This window comes from Nematolebias whitei, chromosome 2 (genome assembly GCF_014905685.2).
Source record: "Nematolebias whitei isolate Nwh7 chromosome 2, NemWhi1, whole genome shotgun sequence".
Taxonomy (NCBI): domain Eukaryota; kingdom Metazoa; phylum Chordata; class Actinopteri; order Cyprinodontiformes; family Rivulidae; genus Nematolebias; species Nematolebias whitei.
The window spans coordinates 54,911,154-54,931,695 of NC_056499.1; the positions used below are offsets into that span (position 1 = coordinate 54,911,154).

The 20,542-nt window shown below is 42.6% G+C and overlaps 1 protein-coding gene across 1 annotated transcript in view; it reads left to right on the forward strand.

The window, feature by feature from the left end:
• The first annotated feature begins 8,028 nt into the window (after window positions 1-8,028).
• LOC119427314 (transient receptor potential cation channel subfamily M member 1) overlaps window positions 8,029-20,542 on the forward strand; it is a 20,409-nt gene continuing 7,895 nt past the window's right edge. The window contains exons 1-5 of the mRNA XM_037694904.1: window positions 8,029-8,040; window positions 8,458-8,534; window positions 10,009-10,201; window positions 10,272-10,485; window positions 20,380-20,504. Of these exons, the coding sequence (XP_037550832.1) occupies window positions 8,029-8,040; window positions 8,458-8,534; window positions 10,009-10,201; window positions 10,272-10,485; window positions 20,380-20,504 (621 nt within the window). The remainder of the gene's footprint in view (window positions 8,041-8,457; window positions 8,535-10,008; window positions 10,202-10,271; window positions 10,486-20,379; window positions 20,505-20,542) is intronic.

The window sequence follows — 20,542 nt, forward strand, 5'->3', positions numbered from 1 at the left end:
ATCCCTACGCCAGCTGGAGGAGGTGGCCACCCGTGTTGACCTTCGCCTGCGTGACCGTGAACAGAGTCGAGGCAAGGCCACAGCCATGTCCAGAACCAGACATCACCTTGTGGATCATGAACCTAAAACGGAACAAACCAAGAGCCCTCAGGATCCTCTGTATGCTACGGAACCCATGCAACTAGGAAGAAGTCGTCTGACCACCCAGGAACGAGAACGTCGGAGGAGGTACCATCTCTGTTTTTATTGTGGTCAAGGCGGTCATGATTGTCATCATTGTCCAGTAAAAGACCAGGCTCGGCAGGAGAAGAGAGGCTCCTGTTGAGTCTTAGTCATAAGATCAAGTCCTCTCCACCTATCATGTCCAAGTCCAAGGTCAAGTTCATAATAAAGGGTGGTCAACCCGTCATCGTCTCAGCTTTTATTGATTCAGGGGCCGACACGGAATTCATTGATAAAACCTTTGCCAAATCCATAGATCTGACCATTGTTCCATCACCTAACAACCATAAGGTCCTCGCTTTAGATGGTCATCCTTTAAGTCAATCTAGTCTTGAAACTGTTCCAGTCACCATGGTGTCGGCCAACAACCATTCGGAACTGATCAGATTCATTGTTATTGATTCACCCCAACTCCCAGTGGTTTTAGGTTCCACTTGGTTACGCAAACACAACCCCCAAATCGATTGGAGGAACCAAGAGATTGTAGGATGGGCTAATGAGTGTTATTCTACATGTATTCAGAGCCAACCCAGTTCACCAGCCCTTGTCACAGCCAATGAGGAGACCTATCCTAATCTAAGTCAGGTACCTAAAGAGTACCATGATTTGAAAGAGGTCTTTAATAAATCAAAAGCTACGTCCCTTCCGCCACATCGTCCATACGATTGTGGTATTGACCTGATCCCAGGTTCTACCCCCCCTCGGGGTAGATTATATTCTTTGTCTGGTCCCGAGCAAGAGTCCATGAGGAAATATATAACAGAGTCCCTCCAAGCTGGTATCATTAGACCTTGAGCATCCTCCGCTGGTGCAGGTTTTTTCTTTGTAGGGAAGAAAGATGGGTCACTTCGTCCATGCATTGACTATAGAGAACTTAACAAAATAACCATAAAGAACAAGTATCCTCTGCCCCTCATGAACTCTGCTTTTGATATAATCCAAAATGCTAAGATATTCACCAAACTGGATCTTCGCAACGCTTACCATTTGGTCAGGATACGGCGGGGAGATGAATGGAAGACGGCTTTTAATACCGCAGATGGCCATTATGAATATCTTGTTATGCCATTCGGCCTCACCAACGCTCCTGCCGTTTTCCAAGCCCTGGTTAATGATGTCCTTCGTGACATGATTAACATTTACGCTTTTGTTTACCTTGATGACATACTTATCTTTTCACAAGATAGCATTTCTCACCGTCGCCATGTCAGAGCTGTCTTAACCCGCCTTTTACAGAACAACTTGTTTGTCAAGGCAGAGAAGTGTGCTTTCCACCAAGTGTCCACCTCATTCCTTGGGTTCAACATTTCTCCAGGTCAAGTATCCATGGAACCCGGGAAGGTATCAGCGGTGGTGGATTGGCCTAAGCCCAAGGATCGTAAACAGCTGCAAAGGTTTCTCGGTTTTGCAAATTTTTATAGGTTCATTAAGAACTACAGTTCAGTTGCAGCTCCTCTTCATTTTCTCACCTCATCTAAGACCAAGTTCATCTGGGACTCCGTTGCCAACCAATCATTCCAGAAGCTCAAAACATTGTTTTCCTCTGCTCCAATCTTGCACTCTCCAGACCCCGAGAAACAATTCATTGTGGAGGTCGATGCATCCAGCACCGGGGTGGGCGCCATCCTCAGTCAGCGCAGCACAGATGGTAAGATCCACCCCTGTGCTTACTTCTCCAGGGCACTCTCCCCCGCTGAGAGAAACTACGACGTGGGAGACCGTGAGCTTTTGGCAGTCAAGATGGCCCTGGAGGAATGGAGGCACTGGCTGGAAGGTGCGAAGAAGTCCTTTTTGGTATGGACCGACCATAAAAACCTGGAGTACCTTCGCACAGCAAAGAGACTCAATCCCCGTCAGGCCAGGTGGGCTATGTTTTTCTCTCGGTTCAGTTTCACCCTCTCTTACAGACCCGGGCCCAAGAATGCCAAGCCGGATGCCCTGTCCCGGGTCTTTGAGGTCAAGGAAGGGCCCTCAGAAGAGGTCGAGTTCATCCTGCCTGAGACCGTACGTCTTTCTTTGACTCAATTAGAACTCGATCTCCAACAAGTCCAACTCTCCGAGCCACGTCCACCCACCTGTCCTAGGGGGCGCCTGTTTGTCCCCAATCAAAAGGTAAAAGAGGTTCTTGAATTATGCCATTCATCAAAGTTGTTCTGTCACCCAGGAATCACCAAGACCCTCCAACTCATTCGCGCCCGATTCTGGTGGGCTACGCTTACGGAGGACACCAAGCACTTTGTCAAGTCATGTCCCGAATGCAATCATGCCAAGTCTTCCAATCGCCCACCTGCCGGGCTGCTACGACCCCTGCCAATTCCTTCACGCCCATGGTCACATATTGCTATGGACTTTGTGACTGGATTACCCCCTTCTGAGGGTAATTCAGTGTTATTGACCATTGTGGACCGTTTTTCTAAAATGGTCCACCTGGTTCCTCTCCCCAAGTTACCTTCTTCCAAGGAGCTCAGCGTTATCATGGCCAAGGAGGTTTTCAGGCTCCATGGGCTCCCCCAGAACATTGTGTCTGACCGAGGTCCCCAATTCATTTCCAAGTTCTGGAGGGAGTTTTGCAACCTGCGAGGGATCTCGGTCAGCCTCTCGTCAGGTTTTCATCCCCAAACGGATGGACAATCTGAGCGTACCAACCAGGAGGTGGAGACCAAGCTTCGGCTCCTCTGCGAGGGGGACCCGAGGAAATGGACGTCCAACCTCCCTTGGATTGAACAAGCAATCAACTCTCTTCCATCCTCTACATCAGGTATTTCACCCTTTCATGTTGTCTATGGATTCCAACCCCCTGTTTTTTCAGTCCAGGGGAGAGAAGCTCGGGTTCCCTCTGCACGACTCGCAATTTTACGTTGCCAGCGAGTCTGGAGAAAAGCCAGGAGAGCCCTAATTTTGGCCACCAAAAGGTACGTTCGGGGGGCTAACCGCAGGAGAACGCCTCAACCATTGTACAAGGTGGGCCAGAAAGCGTGGCTCTCCACCAAGGACCTTCCTCTCCGTGTGGAATCTAAGAAACTAGCACCACGTTTCATTGGTCCTTTTCTGATTACCAAAATAATCAATCCTGTCTCTGTTCGCTTACAGTTACCCAGGTCCATGCGCATTCATCCAACGTTTCATGTCTCAAGACTCAAGCCATTTGTCCTGCCACGTTTTCGACCCACCACCGACCTCCCACCACCCGCCCGACTCATTCAGGGGAGCCCAGCCTACACGGTCCGACGCCTTCTTCGTTCCAGAAGGTGGGGGAGAGGACTCCAGTATCTGGTAGACTGGCAGGGGTACGGCCTGGAGGAACGTTCCTGGGTGCCCTCACGCAATATTCTGGACAAAACCCTCATTAGAGACTTTCATCGACTGAACCCTCTCCAGCCTGGTGGTCCTTCAGGAGCCGGACCTTGAGGGGGGGGTTCTGTCATAGCTCTGCTCTCTGTCAGCTCCTCTGTCATGCTGCACACTCAGTAATCACTCAACTCATGTCACCTGTCACCGCTCATTATCCCACAGCTCCACCACCTGGTCCAGTCAGTACTTAAGCTCACTCATTCCTCTCAGTCTGGGCCAGATTCTCTATCCTGTCTCATCAGCAGTAGACTTTCCAGCATTCCATTGATTGACTCATCACGTTCATGACCCTTGCCTTGACCACGACCACGCTTTTGCCTCAGCCCTCGTCTGCTTTTGCTCATCTGATCAGGTACCGACTCATGCTCTTGTTTTTTGACTCTCTTTTTGGATCACGTACTGGATACTTCTGCTGAACAACTGACTTCACGGTATGAACTCTGCCTTTCCCCTCTGACTGTTTTTTGGATCACGGATTAAAGGTCAAGCTCATTCTGTATCACGGACTTATCCTTACCCCTGAATCTGATTCCCACAGATTCATTTCCCCAATTAGTCTCTTTCCCCCTGCATCTACTAACCTTTATCTTTTAGTTGCAAGCCTGTTGGACTCCGTTCCAGTGGACCTTTACATCAGTTCTACTTCTACTGGCACCCCGCCACTACAACACTACCCAATCTCGAACTACCAATCAGAAGATCGGAACCAGCCCAGAACCGGACCTACTCCAGAGTTTTACTTTATTTCACAATAAATCTTTTAACCCTCTCAGTGGGTGTTGTTGTTGTTTGCGATCCGGCCTCTAGTTCATGACACCAAAGTTATCTTTTTTTTTTTACTAACTATCATAAAATTAGTTTTATCAACATTTAATGATAACTTGTTTAATTTAAACCAATCTTGTATTTTAACAATCTCTTTGTTTATCAACTCAAACATCTGTTCCATATTTTTACCCAAACAGAAAAACGTTGTATCGTCAGCAAATAAAACACATTTGAGGATGTCAGATACTTCAATTAAATCATTTACATATAAAATAAACAATTTAGGTCCAAGTACTGAACCTTGTGGTACTCCACATAAAGTTCTGCATAAACTAGATCTTACATCATCCATCTGAACAAACTGCTTTCTATCCCTCAAATAACTGCTTATCCACTGTAAAGCAAGATCTCTAACACCATACTGATTTAATTTATCAAGCAGAATGGTGTGATCAATAGTGTCAAATGCCTTTTTTAAATCCACGAATATACTTATACAATGTTGTTTTTTATCAATTGCTGTAATAATTTGTTCAATCAACTCCATAAGAGCTAAGGATGTTGAACAATTTGATCTAAAACCATATTGACTATTACTTAAAATATTATTTTTTTCAAGAAATGTATCTAATCTGGTCATAAACAATTTTTTGAGAATTTTAGAGAATTGTGGCAATAAGGATATAGGCCTATAATTACTAAATACACGTTTGTCACCATTTTTAAAAAGAGGAACTACTTTAGCTATTTTCATTCTGTCTGGGAATATACCTTTTGAGAATGATAGATTACAAATATACGTAAATGGTTCAATGACATGACTTATTATTTCCTTTACCACCACCATATCCATATCTTCACAATCATTTGATCTTTTGTTAGCAAGTCTATTGACAACCTTCACTATTTCCTCCTCATCTGTTCTACCCAAAAACATACTGTTAACGCAACCATTACTTAAATAACTTACATTTTTTTCCACATTAGGAATCATAGCTGCAAGGCTAGACCCAACATTAACAAAATAATTATTAAATCCATTAACAATTTCATCATCGTCATGGATTTCCACATCATTCTCTACAAAATTTTGTGAAAGTCTCGTTCTCATTTTATGTGTTTTCAAATCATTATTTATTACTCTCCAAGTTGTACGCATATCACCACTACATTCATGTAGTGATTTACTATAGTATTCCCTCTTGTGTTTCCTTACGATCCCAACTAATTTGTTTTTGTACTTTTTATATTTTTCTTCAGCCTTTTGAGTTTTCAATTTCAAGAAACACGAATACAGATGATTCTTTTTTTTTACAAGCATTTCTCAATCCTTTTGTCATCCATGGTTGATCCACTGTATCTTTCTGTACATCATTTTTTAGCATACAATTTTTTTTGTACAAGACCTCTAGAATCGTCATAAATTCATCATATGATTTGTTCACATCATCTACATATACATCATCCCATTTTTGTTTATCCAACTCATCTTTTAATTTGTTCAATGCTTTTTTTGAAGTGTTTATTATTTTGTTCTTTCTTATAATTGTTTTAACTATATCATCATCATTCTTATAAATAGTGAAAACTGGTAAATGATCACTGAGATCTGCCTTCAAAATACCACTCAGCACATCACCCTCTGTCACATTTGTAAAAATATTATCAATTATTGTAGCACTTTGATTTGTGATTCTTGTAGGATTTGATATTAACGGACAAAAATTTAAACTATACATTGAATTTATGAATGTACTTATGTTTTTTGAATCAGTGATGTTTCCCAAGTCAATATTGAAATCTCCACATAAAAAAACTTTTTTATTTCTTCTCTTTTCTAGCAACTCCAATATTTTATCAGTGAATAACTCAATATTTGAGGATGGAGATCGATATACACAACTTATTATGATGTTCTTTCCATTATTTTTTATTATTTCTATTGTTATCATTTCCAACATATTTTCCACAATTATTGACATTTCGCTAATCAATTTGCATTTTATTTCATGGTTTATAAATATAGCCACACCTCCACCTCTTTTGTTTTTTCTGTTCATATGATGTAATTCATACCCTTCAATAAAAGCATTATTTATATTTCCTTCATTTAACCATGTCTCAGATAATGTTATTATTTTGAAAGTCTTATTTAATCCTTTTAAATAATCTGAAATGTTTGATATGTTTACATTTAAGCTTCTACAATTTAAATGCACAATAGAAAGATCTTCGTTAGTTGTGTTTATATCATTAAACTGATCATCATTATAATATATACTTTCATTTCTAAATGGAAAAACATTTCTGTCAATCTCATCTTCAACATTGAATTCTGATTCATCATACGTCATTGTAATTCAGTGTATTTATTCATCAGACTTTTTTTTATGAATTTTGTGTTTAATATATCTCATTATCTATGTTTATTTGTCATCTAGATTTATCTGAGTTTGTCAAGATCCTTCATGTCTTTTATTATTTTTGCTTGCGATCCATCTTGAACTTTTATCCATACTTTTCCATTTCTTGTCCATGTAGAAAATACTTTGTTTTGTTTTTTTAATAACCGTGCTTCACGTGCCAGATTTCCATTTCTTTTTGTTAAATGTTCATTTATATACACTTTTGTTCCCTTGAGTTTTTTTGCCTGCATTATTACCTTATTTCTTAATTTCCTGCTAATGAATTTCAAAACAATAACCGGTTTAGACTTATCAATTTTGCTGGGCAGGGTGTGACACAAAGAGATGTCTTCATGATGTATGTCGATCTTCTTATCTTGCAAAAAGGAGATCACCCGCTCTTCTAATGTTAGTTGCTCCTGTGGAGATGAATCTTCAGTAGTTTCCTTCCCAGAAGTAGTGCTTGCATATGTACGTTTTATCTCTAATCCAGTTATAAGAAGATTGTCTTGTCTTGAAATCTGTTCCAAGTCATCTAATTTTTCTTCAAGTTCCATTATTTTTTTATCCTTGAGATTTATTTGTAGTTTTAATTGTTTCACTTCCTCAAACAACCCAATCAGAAGTTTCTGCTGGGATGTTAAATTTGCGAGTTCAGCACTCATGAAGTTCAAGGATTTTTTTATCTCCTCAATATCGTCTGAGCTTGGTTCCAGGAAATCATGTTTTTTTACTTTGGATTTGGCCATAATTTACTCACTTCCACCTGCCCGATGGCAGCTGTCCGACAATTTGTTAGCCCAGAGCCGCCCTCCACCACCACAGACCAGCAGACGCCGTAAGTCGGACTCTTGGAGACCAGATCCCGCAGTTCCAGACGCTCCAAGAACCACGGCAGCAGATCGGTCCTCACAGGAACAAAGATCCAACGGCGATATCCTCCCGCACTGCCGCCACCAATCAGCCTAACATGCATGTTTTTAGTCTGTGGGAGGAAACCGGAGTACCCGGAGAAAACCCACGCATGCATGGAGAGAACATGCAAACTCTACCCAGAGAGGCCCCTGGACCGGGGTTTGAACCAGGGACCTGCTCGCTGAGAGGCAGCAGCTCTACCAGTTGCGCCACCGTGCTGTCCTTTTATTCACTATTTTCAATTAATTATTACAGCTGTTGAGCATAAAAATGGTATTAACTAACATGTTTTAAACATATTCCCACTGATAAAAACAACTTTTCAACAAACTGTTGACCAGAAGAAATATAAACCTCCCTCTCAAGCATGAATGAATGGGTAAATGAGGACAGAGATTGTAGTGCAAAGCGCATTGAGTATCTTGATCAGATAGAAAGGCGCTATATAAGTACAGTCCATTTACTATAAATGCATGACCGGAATGGCATAATGCATGTAGGCCACAAAAGATTATACAATATGTTCCCCTGGCTACAAAGAAGTGTTACAGCTAACCGCTGCTGCTGCCATTTGTGCTTTAAAAAAAACATAGAACTCTGTGTAAAAGTGATTTAATAAACGGATAGATATAGATATAGTATAGATAGATTTCTACACTAGTGTTTGCATGAACCTTGATCTTAATCCTTTTAGCTAATTAATCCTGTTAGAAATAGACTTTGTGTCCAAACTCAGGTTGTAGTTATCTGGATTAGAAGCTGCAGCTCTGACTCTTGCTGATGTTTCATCTTTCAGCTTCACAGAGCGTGGATCGAGAGAACCTTCCTGAGGAGAGAATGTATCCAGATTATTCCCAGCAAAGACGCCAGCAGGTAAACACACACCTGTTCAACACACCCTGCATCAGTTCAGACTGACACTGATTATTTCTCGAACAACCTTTGACTATGTCAGAGAGCCAAAAAAAAACATTTAGAGAAAATGACAGCACAGAACAGCTGTACTGTGGTGTGTCGGGATTTATAGAATCCAATGGAAGGGACTTAGAGAATAATCATTGAATGTACGGAACCAACCCAAACAAAATGGCCACTACAGTCTAAACTACACAGATTATGGTGAGATTTGGTTTGTTTGTAGTGACGAGTCATACACAACACATGTTCTACTCAGTGCACAAGATTCTTGTGTTAAACTTGAGGATCAACTGTTCGCCTGGCAGAAAAATATCTCATGAACAATTGGACAGACTTTAATGAAACTTTCAGAAGAAAATCATTTATGGTACTTTTATAACTTGTTAACTTTACAGAGAAACCAAGATGGCTGCCACAGCTAGTCAACAACCTGTTTTGTCCGCTTTAATCGAACTCTAGCTCGTTTTCCTAGAAAGTCCGGTTCATGTAGGGAGGTGTGAACGCGCCATCGAACTCTGTCACGGAACAAAAAGGCGAACTCTGGACCGGGCTAAAACCTAGGTCTCGGTCCGGTAGAAGCGAACTCCAACGCAGTTCGAGTACAGTGTGAATGTAATCAGACCGGGCCCCGCTCCGCAGGACAAACAAACACGCATTTCTCTTACCTTATATGGAAAAGTCAGCTTCCCTGTGTGGAAAAACAATATTCTCCATGGTCCTCTGTCTCATCTTCTGTTCATGCTAAGTCCATTTTTGAAAAATGACAAAGTATAACTCCTAAAACTGCTAAAACTTGATGCCACTTCGTTTTTGTTTTTATTTCCAGAAGAAGAAGAAGAAGAAGTGTCTTCAGAGGTTTTTGTGTTGTTTCTTTCAGTAGTTCTTGGTGCAGCGCCCCCACAGGCGAGCGGGGGAATAGGTTGGTTCAACAGGTTGACTCGACTGCACAGTGCAGTGTGAATGCAAACGCACCAGCTCAAATGTAACAAAAGGTCACGAATATTGGTCCCGAACCGAACCGAGTCTACCAGACTATCTGGTGTGAAAATGACCTGAATTAAAGTTATTTTTGTGTTTTATCACTTAACTGGTCAAGATGAATCCAAAGAATAATCAGTTGTAGATGTACATTCAATTCTTACTTTCTGGGTTTCATTAAAATCTGTCGTTCATGAGATATTCTGCAAACGGACAGACACGTGCAGACAGGGACACAAACATTAGTGTCCACCTCGGTTCCTCAGCAGTTATATGAAGACATAAACTAAATCCACTACTTGAGTTGTTTTATTTGGAAGAGTTAAATTTTAAAATGCCATTTTGTTTTTCTGATAAGAAGCACAACACTATGAAGCCTCCACTGACTGTTTCATTTCTCAGTAAAATGATTCTAACTGGGTAACCCCCCACCCCCGCTCCTGTTCATCAGGTGCAGTTGTGGACAGCTGGTGACACAGCATACTGCAATCCCTCCAGGGGTCAAAGAGGAAGGGGCCCCACTGGTTCAGCTGGAGGTCCAACCTGTAGAGAGATGGAGCCCCCTCAAACACACCCAGACATCTCCTACTGATGCCTACGGAGTCCTGGAGTTCCAGGGTGGAGGACATGTCAACAAGGCCATGGTACCAGAGTGGAGACTTGTTCTTTTAGGACATTTGTAGAGGATGTCTCACTCCATGTCCTTTCTTGCAGTATATCAGAGTCTCCTATGACTCCAAGCCAGACACCCTGCTCCATCTAATGGTGAAGGAGTGGCAGCTGGAGCTCCCGACGCTGCTCATCTCTGTCCACGGAGGCCTGCAGAACTTTGACCTGCCTCCCAAACTAAAGCAGGTCTTCGGTAAGGGTCTGATCAAAGCTGCCGTCACCACCGGAGCCTGGATCTTCACAGGGGGTGTCAGTACAGGTAGCACACTCAATTTTCCCCATATTTAAGGCAAATGTTTAAACCATGACAGGTTATGCTATATGCATTCTTTCCACTGGTACCTTTAGTACCGGTACAGCACAGCTCGACTTGGCTCGGTACCGTATAAGTTGTGTTTCCATTATGCTTTCAGTACTGGTTCTAGTGGGCGTGGTTCAAATTGACGTCACATGCCTCACCAGCTGGTGGTGGCAGTGAGACGCTGAACCAGGTTTCAGTACAGGGGGAGAATTTATTTTGAAGTTTCTGCTAAATTAAAAAGAACACAGATTATTGATCAAATTAAACGATATATATATATATATATATATATATATATATATATGTATATATATATATATATATATATATATATATATATACATACATATACAGTATATCCTGCTAATAAACTTTTAATGAACTTTATTTCTCCATTAAATCTCTGATGAACCAGATTCTACAAAAACCATCTATATTTAAAATTGTATACCTTTCTTCATAATTTCATGTATTTGCACTCATTGTGTACTTTTATTGTTCAACTAAAGGGGAGTGGTGGTGCAGAGGTTAGAGAAGATGGGTCTGTGATTGGAAAGTTGCGGGTTCAACTCCCGGTACCGTCAACATCAAAATGTTGGTAGAAAAGGTGAAACACCCACACCTGCATCCACCCTCCTTCGCCCCACTCTGGGCCCCTGAGCAAGGCCCTTAACCCCCACCATCTGCTCCCTAAACAGGTCTCTCTTGAAAATGAGTTCTCGTGACTCAATGAAACTACCTGTATAAATAAAAGGTAAATGAAAAAAATAGATAACTGGTTTTGTTTCTTGTTCACAGATATATATTTTTTATTTTTAGCTTTGCTTTAAAGTTCTTGTTTTGTGATTTGAATCTGTGGGTTAGAGTAAAGTTGAACTAAAGGCTGTTTCTCTTCTTTAAACATGTTTGAGGGAAATATTACTGAGAGACAATAATATTGTCTTTTTATGAATTTTTAGCCCAGTTAACTTTAACAGATTATTTAATAAGCATTAAAGTGAAAACAGGATTTCATGATAAAGCCGGCACTGTTTATTTATTTTTAATCTTGACTGAATAAAAAAAATAAAAAAATGCAAAAATTATACATAAAATGTTTTTAAAAATTGTTTCCATCCTCCATCCCAGACCCGTCCATGTAAGGATGGCGCCATCTGTGGGCCTTCCTTGTCTGTACTCCCTTGTGTGTCTCTTCATTTATCCAATTAATTACACCCTTGTCTCATGCCAGCTGTTTGTAATCACGTCCATTATTGTCTGTGTATATAGTCTGTCGGTTAGTCTTGTTCGTTGTCGCGTCATCGTTAGGTATTGCCTTGTCCTATCCTGAGTCCATTTTGGTCCCGACCTGATTATCTCCCGTTGTAAGTTTATGCTGCCCTGTCAACTCTTTAATTTATTATTATTAATATTATTAAAGTATTTATTTTTTCTATCTGCTGAGTCTGAGTACCTGCCTGCAACTACTGGGTTCGTTTCTGTCCTGCCTGAAAACCCTGACAGTACGACGCGACCACACTAGAACCCAGTGGGCAGGGTTCTCCTCAGAATCGCTCACCTGAAAGCACGAACCACAGATGGGGGAGCCTGTAATCCGGTGCAGCGGGGTTTCATAACGAACCTGCCCAGACTTGAGGACACTTCAGCCGAGAGGTAGAGATCCTGCCTTCTCCCCTCCTGGTCCTCAAGGAAAAGAGAAGATCCCAGCTCTGAGGAGATCACCTGACCTCCAGGCTTGTTTCCGCGTCGTCTCCTGAACCGCTCGGCTACTCACGATGGACGCCGGGGGAGGACGCAGAGCCGGAGGACGAGCTCTGTTCCATTCCTGCCCCTCATCCTCATTGTCGCCACCGAAGTGGCAGAAACCGGACCCGGAAGCGATCCACAGTGCCCGTTATGGTACCACCGACAGATCCGACTCAGCTAGGTGGAGCCGAGTCTCCCGGAAGCAGTTCCGGCACCTCACCGCCACTCCGCGCCTCTCCTGCTTGGTCTGGTAAGACTGAGCCTCCTGAACCCAGTCCCAGCGTCTCCGTGGGGATGGGTCCCACCGCCTCACCTCCCAGGTGTCCGGTGAGGGCAGAACTCGACACCTTATCCCCGCGTAGAGCCACTCCTACCACTGGAACCAACCCACCTCTTCTAGAACCCAGTGACATCACCCAAATAAACCAGATGTTACAAATCTCCTCTCCTCAGCCAAAAACAATCCAGACTGCCTTGACCTTGTACTCACCCTCGCCGAGAAACTGATACTGTCTCAACCCGGTCTCACTCGTATCCCTACATATTATCAACTGTTGATTGAAATAAGGACCATGAAAACACACTCCATAGTTCCAGATCCAGCCTCTGCCCCAGAACCTGTCGAGGCCCAAGAACCTGCAGCCAGCCCACAACCTGGTCAGTCCTGTCCCAGCATCAGCTTCTGTCCGTCCAGCACCTGCAGTTCCTCCAGTACCTACAGCCAGCCCAGCACTTGTAGTCCCTCCACAACCTGCAGTCCCTCCACAACCAGCAGTCCCTCCACAATCTGCAGTCCCTCCACAATCTGCAGTATCTCCACAACCTGCACCCAGCCAGCAGCCAGCACTCAGCCTGCAACCAGCACTCAGCCTGCAACCAGCACTCAGCCTGCAACCAGCACTCAGCCTGCAGCCCACACTCAGCCTGCAGCCAGCACTCAGCCTGCAGCCTACACTCAGCCTGCAGCCCGCACTCTGCCTGGAACCTACACTCAGCATGCAGCCAGCACTCAGCCTGCAGCCCACACTCAGTCTGCAACAGCCAGCCCAGAGTCTGCAGCAGCCAGCCCAGAGCCTGCAGCAGCCAGCCCAGAGTCTGCAGCAGAGGACTCTGAACTTGCTCAGAATCCAGAAACAGTAGCAGAAGATTCAGAACCTGCAGTGGTACCTGAACCTGCAGCCACCGACGACCCGTCTGCTGAGCTCCATGCCACCGACCAGTCTGCTGAGGTCCTCGCTCCCAGTCCGTGTGAAGTCCTCGCTCCTGGTCCGTGTGAGGTCCTCGCTCCTCGTCCGTCTGAAGTCTTCATCTCCGGTCCATCTGAGGTCTTCGCCCCTGGTCCATCTGAGGTCTTCATTCCTGGTCCGCCTGAGGTCTTTGTCTCCAGTCCGTCTGAGGTCTTCGCCCCTGGTCCATTTGAGGTCTTCGCTCCTGACCCGACCACAGAAGATCTTGATCCGACCACATAAGATCCTGACCTGACCGCAGAAGTTCCTGGCTCGCCTGAGGTCATCGCCCATGGCTCGCCTGAGGTCTTCATTCCTGGTCTGCCTGACGTCTTCGCTCCTGGGTCTATGCCTCATCCAGTTTCCAAGACCCACCCAGGCTCTAAGTCCCATCCAGTCCACCTGCCTGGTCCTGTGGGCCTTCTTTGTCTGTACTCCCTTGTGTGTCTCATCATTTATCCAATTAATTTCACCCTTGTCTCATGCCAGCTGTTTGTAATCACTTCCATTATTGTCTGTGTATATAGTCTGTCAGTTAGTCTTGTTCGTTGTCACGTCATCGTTAGGTATTGCCTTGTCCTGTCATGAGTCTGTTTTGGTCCTGTCCTGATTATCTCCCGTTGTAAGTTTATGCTGCCACGTCAGCTCTTTAATTTTTTATTATTAAAGTATTTATTTTTTCTACCTGCTGAGTTTCTGCCTGCAACTACTGGGTTTGTTTCTGTCTTGCCTGAAAATCCTGACAGTCCTGGTTCGCCCGTCTGCCAGGATCAGGGTTTGGCCTTCATGATCACTTGAGGCCGAGGCCCGGGCAACGTCCTTCTGCGAGTCAGCAGCTCGTATGATCCTCCGCGGTGACCAGTAGAGCTCAGAGCATGCAGAGCATATGAGGCCAACCCAGAGCCCAAGCCCCAAGTCGGCAGCACGGAGGATCTTCCGCGGTGACCGGTAGAGCTCGGAGCCGGGGAGATGAAACCCTGCACGGCCAGAGGGGTATCCAAGGCTCTAGTGGAGAGGACTGGGGAGACCGGTGGAGCTCTATCTAGCTCGCTCTGAATTTTGTCATCGGCCACAAAGCACAAAAAAAAACGTCTGCACTTCAGCATTAGACCACGGTGTCGTCATTATTGTTTTTAAAAGCTTAAAAATAGGTGCAGTTGCTCCTTGAGTTCAAGCACAGGTAATTGCAAATGGTGGATCGAGGGTTTTGAAAAATTCTCAAACTCCTCTAGTGATTTCGCCCCCTGATCAATCAGTGACCGACAGTGTTCTGACGTCATGTTTTGGTACTGGCTCAGCTCGCTTGGTAGCCTTGAGAAGAAGGGACTAAAAAAGGTGCTGGTTTCACAAAAAAGTGACAGTGGAAAAAGGATCATAAGCATACTGAACTGAATCGAGTCATGCTGAAGAGGAGCTATGGAAAAGGCCATTACAATTGTAGATGAACATATATCTGTGATATATTCATAAATTAAACGGATTCTTTCATTTTTCTGGACTGAATAATATCGTGCATTGAATAATTAAATGTGAAGTGAGACGTTAATTTTCTTTGACCCATCAAATGAATGCGGTCATTTATTAACAGAATCAAAGTTTAACATCAAACATTTACATTAATTTGGCAAAATTTATTACAATAACAGCTTAATTAATTAGCTTCACAACTAGGAAACCATACGGCCATGGTATCCTTGTTCAAGCTCTACAACAGACATTTCTGAAAATATCTGGATTAATTACTGGCAAGATAGAAGAGTTTAAAGATGGGGAATGAAGGAGTTAAGTGGAGAGAAAATGTGTGTGAAGGAAAATGTGTCTGTATAAGAACGGCACTCTCCATTCGAACCCAGTTTCATCTCGGTACGCTTCAGTAGGAAATCGACTCGTTACCTCTCTGAAGATGAATCAGCTGGTACGGAGTTCTATTTAACGCTACCATTTCCAGCGTCTCCGTAGGATGGTTGGGAAACGTCCGGAGTAGTGACGGTACTTCGTTCGACACACGTTCACCTCCCGGGTGGGCTCACATGAGTTGTGAGTCCGTCAGAGTTCCACTCAGATGTGGAAGATTGCATAATTCCCACAAGACTCGGAAGAACTTCGGATCATGTCTGGAACCTCCTGTTCTCTCCAGCACCTTTCCTGTTCGGTTCTGCTCTCCGAACTGAACTGCTCTCCCACCGCGCTGGCTGGAACTAGGAAGTGTCGACATTTAAAGAGTTCTGTTTCCGGTTCATTTGGGAAGTCTTGATTGGCTGAAATAGCTAATCAGGGGTGTGTTTTTGTGACGTAAGAGGTCACTAGAAGTCAGAAAAACAGAAAAAATGTTTTGGAACAGACAGAAAATGTTTTTGAGACAGACAAGAGAAATGTTTAGGCGAGTTGGGAGGAAACAGGTGCCAGCTTCTCTATTTATGTCAGAGAGGATTTAAAAACATGACAGTTCGTTCCAACAAACTTGTTTGCGTTTGTCTCCGACCTTGGACCGACTTACAACCTCATTTCAGACAGAAAATCAAAATGCATAATTACTCTTGTAACAAACATTTAACTTGATTTCTACTTTGAATGAGGATTAAAAATCATTAATACTGTTTCACAGTTGATTTAAAATGAGTAGTTCACTTCAACATTTAAAATGGTTTGAACTAAACACACTTTGATTATCAAGACATTTGTAAAATAGTAATGATAATAAAAAGAGAGTGTTCTTTCAATTGATCAGTGCAGGACACACTTAGAAAATCTCTGGATTAACTTAATTTTGTGTTTCTGGACTCAAATCAATGAAATGACAGTTCTTGTCCCAGGAAGGCCCTCAGGGCAAGATTTGACCTGAGGCTTAGTTCACTACACAATCACAAAATAAATATGACAAGCTGAAGAAAGCAAAATAAGTTAAATAAATAAATAAATTAAATTAATAGATAAATAATATTAAATTGTTACTTTTATATTTGAATGTTTTTGTTCAGTGCCCTGAGATGAATTCTGTTGTGACTTGGTGCTATATACATAAACTGAATTGAATTTGTTCACACACTGTGAGAATCTGTTTGTGTCTTGAGATCTTTGTTTTCTTGTATCATCTGTTTGCCTTCCCCAGTATTTATCCCCTATTGTCAGCTCCTGAGTCACTTGTTCCCAATCCCAATCACCGCAGGTGTTCACCATCGTGTCTCATTAGTCTCTTTAAATTCAGTGTCTCTGTTTCCTCCTTGTTTGTGGATTGTGCTTCCCAGCTTTCATGTTTAGTTCCTCCATGCTCCTTAATTGTTGTGTTTGCTGCCACAACAACTTTTGCTTTTGTCCTTTCACTCAAAATGAATAGTTATTTTTATTTTATCCCTGAGTTCCCTGTGTCTGTCTGCACTTCGGTTCATCTCTTTCTCTGAACGCCACACACACACCTACACGCGCACGCACGCACACACACACACACATATTGCAGGACTTCTCAAGACATGTCTTTAATTTGTTCTGCATGTTGCACTTCATACATCTTGACTCAGTCTTGTTGTGTGTAATTGTGTGAGCTGTCTGTATTTGGACATGAGTAGGCTGTGCTGTTTTTCATGAGGTTTTCCTGGGCCATCAAAATGAAACTTTGGCCATAAAGCTAAAAATAAAAAAATAATTTGATCTCTAACTCCAATTCAAAAATTGTTGGGATCTTTTATTAAATGCACCGTACTGTATATAAAAAAAGAATGCAACTATTTGCATTTCTCCTATTTTATTCACAAAATAATATTGTAAATATATCACTTGTTTAAACTAAGAAATGTACTAATTTTAGGGAAAACACGATATTTTGGATTTTGATAGCAACAAGCTGTCTCAAACAGATGTCTCGTCCGTTTCCTCTGTGAAAACTCCCCTTTTACTAACAGTCTGAAAACAGTGGGAGATGAGGAGACCAGTCGGGGGAGTTTGTGAAGGGAATGTTCTCCCATTCTTATTAGATTAGATCAGATCAGATCAGATTAGATTAGATTAGATTAGATTAGATTAGATTAGATTAGATCTTTATGGATCCCTCAGGAAGATTTCTTCAGAGAAATTAAAATTCCAGCAGCATCATACAAGGATTAAAAAAGGGAAGTCACACTGTCAAAAAGAAACAGCAAGTTCATCATGCAACCAAGTAAGATTAACTAAAATAATATTCACTCATATATACAGATTTAACAGCTAATAATACATTATTAGGAGGCACAGTGGCTCAGTTGGTAGAGCTGCCACCTCTCAGCGAGAAGGTCGCCGGATCAAATCACAGCCACTGACCTTCTGGGTGGAGTTTGCATGTTCTCTCCATGCTGCGTGGGTTTTCTCCAGGCACTCCGGTTTCCTCCCACAGACCAAAAACATGCATGTTAGACTGATTGGTAACTCTAAACTGTCTCTAGGTGATAGAATGAATGGTTGTTGGTCTCATTTGTCTCCATGTGTCCTTGTGATGGACTGGAGGCCTGTCCAGGGTGTCCCCTGTCTCTCGCACACTGACAGCTAGATATGGACACCAGTGACCCCCTACGACCCAAAAAGAAAGAAATGGGTAAATATAATGAATGGATAGATGGGTGGATGGATAATACTGTATAATCACTTACTGACAATTTTAAGGTGGTGGTGGCTGCTGCTCCTTTCTATCCTCTATGAACATTTTCACAGAAACAAGGGCTCCAGGCATCTAACAGTTCTGAGTCTTCCTTATGAGATTTTTTAGTGTTATTTTTTCGTTGCATGATGCATCAGATGTTTCCCAATGTTGAAAGTTCTTAACTGCAGGCAGGTCAGTTCGGCACCAGGACTCTTCTATTGTGAAGCCATGCTGTTGTAATGGATGCAGGATGAGGTTTAACACTGTTATAATAATAATAATAATAATAAGTTATGTATTGTCATCATTGTATGTTCCCATACAATGATGAAATTGGATCTTTGCATTTAACCCATCCGCCACCAGATGGTGCAGTGGGCAGCTATTGAGGGTGCCTGGGGAGCTTTTGGGGAAAGGGTGTCCTGCTCAGAGACACTAAGAGATGTGCAATGACTGGGGATCGAACCTGGGACTTTTGGGTCCCGAGTCAGCTGCCCTGCCTCTACACCATCTTGGCCCTGCTGTCTTATGGAATGCAAGACCTTTCCTGAAAAAGACATTGTCCAAATGGTAGTGTATCTTGTCTTAATACCTTTATATAGATGCACTGATGGTTCATGCCAAAGAACCAGATATACCCCTATTTCATCAGTGAAGCAGTCTTTTTAACTCTGTGCTGATAACAGACTGGATGGTCTTCCTCCTCTTTAGTTCAAAGGAGGGAACATCTGTGGTTTCCAAAATGAACTTGTAAATTTTGATCTGTCTGACCAAAGAACAGTTCTCTACTTTGCCTCAGTCCATTTTAAATTAACTTTGATCCAAAGACGATGGCAACATTTCTGGATTGTGTTCACATATGACTTCTTTACATGACGGAGCTTTAACTGGCACGTGTGATTGGCACTTTGAACTCTTAGTTTCCAGTGAGAACATTATTTGGAAATTGATTCACTCTTTTTAAATACAGTTTAATGCAGAAACCTGGCTTGGATAGAGATGCTATATGCTAAGCCAAAGGAGGGAGAGCTGCCATGACTGATGGTCATTAGAGTTACACTTTTTCAGACAAGGAATACTATTCTACAGCATGCTGGAGCATGTCTATACATACAAAAAACCTCGTGAAGGAGAAGGTCTGTATCTGTACTAAGGCTAAATTCTGCCTCTGGTACCTGACTACACTACACATCACTATGCCCAATGGCAAGACTCATAAGTTTAACAGATCTGGATCTAGTTTAGGAGTTTGTAAACAAAAAAAATAAAGAAAAATTTGGACCTGGAGAGGGACTAATTTTGGGACATGTTGGAGCTCATTGTGTTGGCCTGTGTGGCTGCAGCACGTGACATCAGATGTCTGCTGGGCTTGTCATTGGTCACAGCCTAGGACACAAAACTTGGCTGATTATTGTATTAGGACCTTACTTAAAACATAGAGATATTGAGTTTTTCAGAGGGCGGCTGTGGCTGAGTGGTTAGAGCAGTCGTCCTCCAATGCGAGAGTTGGGGGTTCAAATCCACCAGCAGTCACATGCCGAAGTCTCCCTGGGCAAGACACTGAACCCCTCATAGCCTCCGATGTGTGTCCCATCAGTGTTTGAATGTGATAAAGCTCTGATTAGTCTCTTTAGAATGATTTGTTCAATTATCTTTGTAGAGATCTAGTAGAGTGCTGTATGAATGGGTAAATGAGGCACAGATTGTAATGTAAAGCACTTTGAGTATCTTGAAATAAGATAGAAAGGCACTATATAAGTGCAGTCCATTTACAGTCTGGCAAACCTCCTTCCCATCATTACTTCTTAGAGATTGAACCTCTCTTAAAATATTAATTTAAAACCCAGTCCTTTTAATGACCTGTTACCAATAACAAAATTGGTTACAAAATGCATTTTCTTTCGTATTCATATTGTTGTCCCTATTCCATTTTTTACAATACCAAAAGTTTTAAGTCACCTTATTTTCTGAAAATGCTACCATTCTTAGTTTAAATATTTGACATGTTGTTCTACGTTTCATTGTGAATAAAATATGGCTTTGTGAGATTTGCAAATCATTGCATTCTGCTTATATTTGCATATTAGAAAATGTCTCAGCCTCTTAGAAATTGGGTTGTATATGATTGTGTACTCATGCCTTGGTAGAGTAGAGAAAGCCTGGTTGAGATGGCACATTTCCCCCTGGTATATTGATGGATGTCAGATTATCATGGATTTCTAGTACAAACTGGATTATATTTCTCTGACACTGTCTCCCTTTGTGGTGTTTTAGGAGTTATCCGCCATGTTGGAGATGCTCTCAAAGACCATTCGTCTAAGTCCAGAGGGAAAGTCTGGGCTATTGGCATTGCACCATGGGGGATTGTCGAGAACAAAGAGGACCTCATTGGGACAGATGTAAGTGTGTGTGTGTGTGTGGGGGGGGGGGGGGGGGG